This window comes from Amblyomma americanum, chromosome 6 (assembly GCF_052857255.1).
Source record: "Amblyomma americanum isolate KBUSLIRL-KWMA chromosome 6, ASM5285725v1, whole genome shotgun sequence".
Taxonomy (NCBI): domain Eukaryota; kingdom Metazoa; phylum Arthropoda; class Arachnida; order Ixodida; family Ixodidae; genus Amblyomma; species Amblyomma americanum.
Genome location: NC_135502.1, coordinates 16,716,948 through 16,724,804, shown reverse-complemented (window position 1 = coordinate 16,724,804; position 7,857 = coordinate 16,716,948). Strand labels below are relative to the sequence as shown.

Below are 7,857 nucleotides of genomic sequence, written 5' to 3'. Positions count from 1 at the left end.
ATTTACATTGAAGCGAACGCCAATGTCTGGGTTCCGAGGACGGCCGGCTCACCGATTCGTTTTCACTTGACTGACAGCTCATGTGACGTGAACAAAAATCGCGGTCCCGGCTCCGCGAGATCTCATCACGCCGGCGATGACGACACGCGGCCAAAAAAGCGCGCAGCGGTGCGCTGGGGTCGGCGGGGAAGTGCGGTCGGGTACGCAAAGGCCTCTGGACGACATTTTCCGTAAACGAAGCCGACAGCTCTATTACCAGCCGGCGAGTGGAGACATTTGTTCAAGTGAAAGCCCAAAACCTGTTCTTTCACATCATCAGGTGTGGTCTCCAGCCAGTGAATACTAATAGAATTATCGGCATCATTTACGGAGCACGTAGCTCAGAGAATTTTATCCCCAACTGCACGACCGTACCGTTTTTGTGCAAACAAAAAGTACTCACCCATCTTTAGCGAATGAATAAAAAGCACTGACGAATTCTTCCATCAGCTTCACTTCCTCTGGCGTGTAGTTCAGCGATTTCATAATGTCATAAGCCTGGCCTCTCATCGCTTCAATCTTCTGGCTGGTGTCGTTCAGGAACGGCAGAGATCCGAGAGCGTACATCACATCCTCGGAATGGGTGACTCCCATCCACTCCGGCCAGAAGCTGTGCGACGGACGGTGGGCGAACACGTAGCGGTAAGTACGTATGCCTTGTTGTAAAGTCAATTCGCCCAAAAGCTGCACCGGACAGTCAAACACCGCGTCTCCCAGGAGCTCACTGAACAACGCGGACACCTGTTCATTCGTGTGTTCAGCGTCGGGGCCTCCGAAGTAGGCTTCTACGACGCGTCTTGCCTGCGGCATGGACAAGCCGAACATCGGTCCTAGGCCCACCGTTATACCAAGCCGGTAATCTGTCAACAGTACTTCCTTCAGTGCCGGAGCAGCGTGCTGAACGTTGTCGAAAAACAGCGTTCCCTCGTTCAAAACGTTCCCAAGCACAATTTCCCTGACAAGAAGCTTCTTCCAGGTGTCCTCCAAGAACGGGTCTTCAGGAAGAAACTCGTCGCCGTATGTCGGGGTAACCACCGATTGCGCGGGATCTTGTTCTTCGAGAGTCCTGAAAATGAAATGCGCATCCAGACTCCTAAGGCAGGATAGAGCGTCGTGTAGTTGGTCGCCCAGCGTTCTGTTGAAGTCATAACAGCCCAAGAAGCTGGCGATTTTAATGAATTTGCCATCGCCTTGGTGCGACGACCCCAGAACCATTGAGAGCGGCGCACCACTCAGCATGACGGCCCTCTTGAAGAGGTCCCGGCTCTGCGGAGACACTGCGTGCAGTCCCACGGAAATAGCCCCGGCGCTCTGTCCCATCAGCGTCACTTCCTCCGGGTCGCCGCCGAAGTTGGCGATGTTCGCGCGAACCCACCTCAGAGCCAAGTTCTGATCCCAGAGGCCCATGTTACCCGTCAGCTCGGGTCTGCCTAGTGAAAGGAAGCCCAGGACGCTGACTCTGTAGTTGAAAGTCACGAACACCACATCGGACAAGGCGACAAAGTTAGCTGCGTTGTAGACGAACAGCGCTGAATCGCCCCAGTTGAATACACCTCCGTGAATGTAGAAAATTACAGGTCGCTTCCCGTCGCACACACCGGAGTCAGAGCAAGCTGAAGAACGCCTCCAGACGTTGACGCGGAGACAGTCTTCGGAAGCGCTGGAGTAGTAGTCGAGGGGCGCGGCTTCGATCACTCGTATCGGGGTCTGCCAGCAGGGAGACGGCATTTCTGTGGCCCTGTAGGTTTCGTTCCAGGGTTCAGCGGGTCGCGGTCTCTGGAAACGCAGGTCCCCGATCGGGGCTGCGGCATAGGGTATTGCCAGAAAGGCGTCCACATCTCTTCCGCCGAGCCTAATACGTTTTCCCACGACAGGACCTGAAACGGTCCGGACAAAGGGTTCCGCTCTGCTGCCGTACGTGCAAAGAACGAGGCTAGCACAGACGGCGAGCGCCGTCGCGAGGGCCAGCATTCGTCGTGAGTTGCGAGTCATGTGGAACTGCCGGACGAGTGCCATGCCTTCTCTTATTGCTCGCGCGACTGCGTCTCAGAAAATGGCTATGTGGCAAGAGGGGCCGAGCGAAGAAGCCAGCATGCTGCGTATAAGCCAACTTCCTCGAGCACTGCTTCTTATGCGGACGGATCTTTCTTTTTCTTTATTTCACGCACCCATTATTTCAGATCGGCTGCGCTAGCGTGGACTCAATGGGTCAGTTTTTGTGGAGATGCAGCCCCTTTAGCTCGCGCCCGGAGTTCCATTCCTCGGCCGGTAAAAAAGCTTCGTTGCCAGCGTGTTTCTCAATAGAGTGTCTTCAGAAACGTACCTGCGGGAGTCTTCCTGAAAAAAATCCCTACCTAAAGCTCTATATAGGGAGAAAGAGATCCTTGGGAGGAGTTTACCTTTCACTTTGTTGAACTATGGCAAATATCTTTCTTTAGCAGGGATTACATCTTTCCATGTACGAAATGCTAGACACGTCTTACAGGTCGCATTTTTTCAATCACAAGAAAGTTCAGTGCCAAGTTTTCTGCGCCACTGAGGTAGCTTTGTGATTTTAGTATTATTGTGTTTTAGCATACCGGAGACGTTCTAGCGTGAAAAAAGAAATGAAAAAAAAACATCATTCTGATGGTAGATGAATTATATACATGTACAAGCAATGTGAAAAGGAACACGGGAGCACGCGGCCTCCGCGCCTCGTGAAGCACTGCCACGGACAACCGACGACGATGGGTGGCACCAGATGCATGTACGGAAAGAGCATCCGACCATGCTTACTGAGCGTGTGGCTTTTCTCGAAAATTCTTACTGGCTTTGGGCGGCACTGCTACGGAGCGCGGAGGCCACGCGTTCCCGTATTCCCTCTCATATTGCTTACACCTGTAATAGGGAAGACAAAAGAAAAATACAGTTGGCAATGCTGAAGTACACAGTACTTGCAGGATGTGAAGCAAGTAAAAATTAAGTCAAGATAGCATGTGCGGGCAGCCGATAACACGAGTTTTCCAAACATCACATGAGTTTTTGAGTCATGCAAAAAGTATGTCTACTAGCGGCCGACTCTCACAGTACCTCTTTGGTACTAGGCGCGAACACACACAGAACACAAGGAAGGAAACGGGACAAAGCACCATCAGGGCTGACTGCGTAGCTCACGCTGCAGAGGCGGCGGCTGAATGTATAGAGCCCTAAATACTGGTGTAGTAGTTTTCCACAGAAACTTTTGGGGTGGACGAGGCTCCAAACCTGGTCGCCTGACTCGTGATGCATGCTCTTGCGGCGAAGGTTGTGGTTACTAGCATCTGCGGACTGTTTGTCGTTGCTGCGCAAGCGGGCCAGGTTACGGGTTTGCACCGTTTGTTCGACGAATTTGCCCCCGTACAGCAGGAGGTTGGTTCTCCGTAAGGGGGCATCATGTGCATCATAATGCGTACTTCAATGCCGTATACAAGACGAATTGCGGTAAAACGGGTCTTTTCCTGCGTTGCGGTATTATAAGCATAAGTGACGCACGGTACTATACCGTTTCTAACGTTCTGTGCTGTACGTGGACATTCATTGATGTCTTGTCCGCTAATGTCTTGCTGAGCCGTTCTCTAAGCTCTTTTGACTGTGATAGTGTACGGTCGTCATTCTATGAGCGGTCTGGTATATATTCAAGATGTCTAGTAAGAGCTGTGCTGTAAACGCTGTAAACCGGTCGATAACGATGGCCAGCTGGTCGTCGTGTCGGAGCACGATGCCGTCATAAAAGCATTCGCAACTTCGGTGGCTGCTCCTGGCGGGTATGCCTTCATGCAGCGTAGCGTGTCAAATAACTACTGCCCATTTGTTTTCCGTCGATGATAATGGAAATGGTCACCGGTGGTCCATGCCTCTGTTGTCGAACAGTATTTGGGATGGCTCCATTGACTGCAAAATGCTCGGAGGCTATAGCGCCGGTGCCTTTCGCCGCTGGCATTCCCGGCAGGTTCTGACATAAGCCTTAGCTCTGGAGGCAAGTTTGGGCCAATAATAATTTGCACAAATCCAAGATGGCCGGAAGTCGGTTCTTCGTGGCGGACAAGGAGGACTTCATGGCATAGCTTGAATAGTAAAGCCAGAGGGTAACTTTTGTGACTCTAGCTAACGTTCTGCTTGTAAAGCACGCCACTTCGGAGAAAGAACTACGATATCTCTCGAGCCAGGTATACCGGGGTATTGCTGGATGCCGGCATTCTAGATATTCGATAAGCACGAACAACTATGCGTCGGCACGTTATTTTTTAAATTAGGTTGGACATGCTAGCTGCTCGAAGGAAGCAATTGTCACCCGTGGTGTCTTGAGAAGAAGGTTCGACAGGCGCGCGTGACAGATTACGAACGTCAGTCTGTGCGTGGACTTACAGACAGCGCGGAAAAAGGGTATTTTAGGGGCATAACCCCCACGTGATAGGTGTCTGCAAAGGTCCTCTAAATTCATGTACCTACACAACGATGGATAACCAATGATGAGTTGAAACGGCCTGTCATGCAGGACGAAACTTAGCGGCGTCCCATGCTACCACCATTCTTTTTTCAGTTCTAGAGTAGTTTCATTGAGCGTGCGAATGCTTGCAGCTGGCGTATGCGATCATTTTGTCCACGGAGTCCTTCCGCTAAACAAGAACAGCATCAAAGACAACGCTGCTTGCAGCCGTGAGTATTTCTCTTTCGGTGTCGTCGTCAAAATGGGCAAGTATTGAGGGTAATTCTAGTAGGATCCGAAGTTCATCAGAGGGATTCTGCTGTTCATTGCGTCACAAAAATGATGCGTCATTTCAAGTGTCTCGCGTCAGAGGGCTTATGAGCTGAGCGACGTTCTTGATGAAAACATGGTTATACCAGCTAAGGTACAAAAATTTTCGCAGTTTGTTTTTTTTTGCCTGTGGGAGCTGGAAATGCCTCAGCAGCCGCAAGTTTCCCAGGGTCAGCTCGAATTCCACCTGCTCCCGAGAAACTTGAACTCAGTGAAATGAAATGAAATTTTTGCAGTTTCAGGGCGAGGTGGATTGTCCGAACGGGTTCTGGAGCTGGTTTTAGTGCTGTTTTTAGTCGCTTCAGGCAGTCTGTAAACGTTGTCGAAGAAATTATATCGTTGGCGAGATAAAAGAAACATGTTTGACATTTCACTCCTGTGATCACAGTGTGTATCACACACTGTGATACACACTGTGATATCACACACACCGTCGCTGGAGCTCAGCAGGTCCGAAAGGGTGGACAGAAATTTCGTAGAGCCTGTGAGACGCGACGAAGGCCATTTTTTCATGGTTCCTCTCATCAGCTTCTGTTTCCCAAGAACCACTCCTGACGTCTACAGCAGAAAAGCACTTTGCTCTCTGAAGTATGTCGAGGGAGTCGTCTATAAGGCGGCCGTGGGTACGCTTCTTTCTTGGCCACAATGTCAAGTTCCCTTGACAATGTCCTTGACATTGCTTGATATTGCGCTTGACGATGTCTATGGCAATGTCAAGCGCATTATTCCGTCCTTTTTCTTTTTAGAATTATAATTATAGACGAGCAGTTCCTGTTAGACAGTAAAGTGATGTAATCTTCAAGCATCTCTATGACTTGTGTTAGGACCGCCTCCATTTCGCTAGGGGGCGCATGGTAGGGCTGCTGATCGACTGGTAGGGCGTAATCATGCGTGATGATCCGATGTTTTACGGTGTACATTCAGCATGTCAGATGACGTAAAACATTCGCTACCTGCTGCTCAAGCGTAACGGCTCAATTTGCGCCGACATCGTTGACTGCGTTCGGTTTCGCTAGACTAGCAGCGTTATCTTCACAAGCAAGGCACTCGGTAACTTCCTTAACATGGTCGACATAAGGTATGGCTGTACCGCGAAACAGATGCCGATGCTCGTTCTAAGCCTTGTTACGCGCAGCTGCACTCGACCGTCATAAAGGAAGGCAAGAGCTCTTGCTACATAGACCCCCCGGGTTAGTAAGATAGAGAGACTAGGCTCGCCAACATGGCATCCCCGATGTGGCTTGTAACAGGTGACTATAGACGAGTATTCCGATGCGCGACAGCTGTGCGATGTTATCAACGGTGACATGCAGTGCAATTCTTTGGGGTACTTTTCAAGGCTTTTCTTTTGTCATCAAGATCTGCCCGATTGATGATACTTCGGTCTCCTACTCTGTGCTGTGTAAGGAAGCGAGAAGGAGAAATAGAGACGTGATACAGCATGCGCACAGAAGGTAACCACGAATACATAAAAGCGCCTTTCTAAGGCGTCGTATGAGAGCTGTAGGTGGAGACCCACGCCACGTAAAAGCATGAACACATGGCCATGAGGAGGCTTCAAAATCGATGAGGCTGCTGGCAATGTTCTTTTATGTACTTGTGCGCAAGTTTCGTTTTATACCGGGTGTTCGAGGGAAGCCCGCCAGTAATGTTTTTAAAATAAATGTTTTGAAGTCAAGAGACGCTTTTTTCGGCATATTCATACCAGTGTTGCGGACGTCAGAAAAGAGGCGAATCATCACATCGAGAAAAATAATCACCAAAATACCAATTATTAACTTTGTAACAATTGCACAAAGGCGCCCTATCGCAATTAGAAATCTGTAGCTGACCGTATAGTAAGAGCCATATCAGTACTAAATTCTAAAACGCGCTTACGGTTGCCACTGCAGCTCAATAAATTGCGGCCATCACTAGCGCCATTCGACAGCCGTGCTTCTGCGGAGAGCGCAAAAGCGACACCAATCAAAACGCGTCACTCCGTGGCGCACGTATCACGTGACAATCTCTGCCCGCTCCTCACCACTTTGCTGCTCCAGCGAGGGGCAGAGATTTTCACGTGGTGCGTGCGCCACGGAGAGACGCGTTTTGATTGGCGTCGCTGTGCGCTCTCCGGCTCTAGAATTGTGCTCGAAATTGCCGAAATTTATTGAGCCACAGTGGCGACCGAAACCGGGTTTTGAAATTATATAAACTCATATGGGCCATTACTAACACTACGCTGTAAATCTCTGATTGCAATCAGTCTATATTGGCAATAAGTAAAAGTTTACTGTTAGAATGCATATAATCAATGTACTATTTAATACATTTCGCCTGTTTTCTAATGACAGCTAACTATGGTATTTCTCTGCTGGAAAAAGCTTCTCTCTACCTCAAAAAATCCTCTTCTGAAAAATTATTAGCAGGCTTCCCTGAAGCATCTGACATATTTTAATTCTTAACAATGCAAAGTTCATTCTCATACCCAGCAATTCATCATACCCAGCACTTTTCATAGGGAAACCGTTTATGAACGCAATTTTTTTCATATAATGTAAGATTTCACTATAACAATCAACATAACCTCAGATCACCCGACGGCAGTCATATCTATTTTTTCTATTCACTTTTTTGCTATCGTCAAAAGCGTTCCCCATTGGTCTTCCATGGCAGTCGTAACTGCCATGTAATGGGGCCCGAGCACCGTCAAGTGAATTAACGTTCACTTTTTGTCTCGGGTCCCTCACTTCTTACTGAAATTAAAATAAACTTCAAACTTCAAATTGTTAGATGCGATCGATGGAAACACTTTAAAAGAAAGATTTTGCGACATATCAGAATAATGGACCATTACCATCAATATTTTCATAACAGTGTCTTACAATTTTACAATGTTCAAAAATTATTCCCGAGTTAAAGCCGGACTTGTGGTCATGCTGCTTGGAAAGCACTAGTGCCGACGGACAGACTTCCCAACGAACCGGTTTATCAAACATAATTCCATTCTGTTCCCTAGCCCTGTCAAGGTCGGTCAATTCTATTCACGCTGCGTATGAAAA

At 48.7% G+C, this 7,857-nt stretch overlaps 1 protein-coding gene across 1 annotated transcript; it reads right to left on the bottom strand.

The window, feature by feature from the left end:
- Positions 1-438: 438 nt before the first annotated feature.
- Positions 439-2,055, bottom strand: LOC144094477 (acetylcholinesterase-like). The gene has a single exon (XM_077628404.1). The coding sequence runs from the start codon at positions 2,053-2,055 to the stop codon at positions 439-441; it is 1,617 nt and encodes a 538-aa protein (XP_077484530.1).
- Between the last annotated feature and the right edge of the window lie 5,802 nt (positions 2,056-7,857).

What these genes read in the sequence shown, in the direction of transcription:
- LOC144094477 (XM_077628404.1), bottom strand. Translation starts at nt 2,055, where the DNA reads ATGGCACTCGTCCGGCAGTTCCACATGACTCGCAACTCACGACGAATG.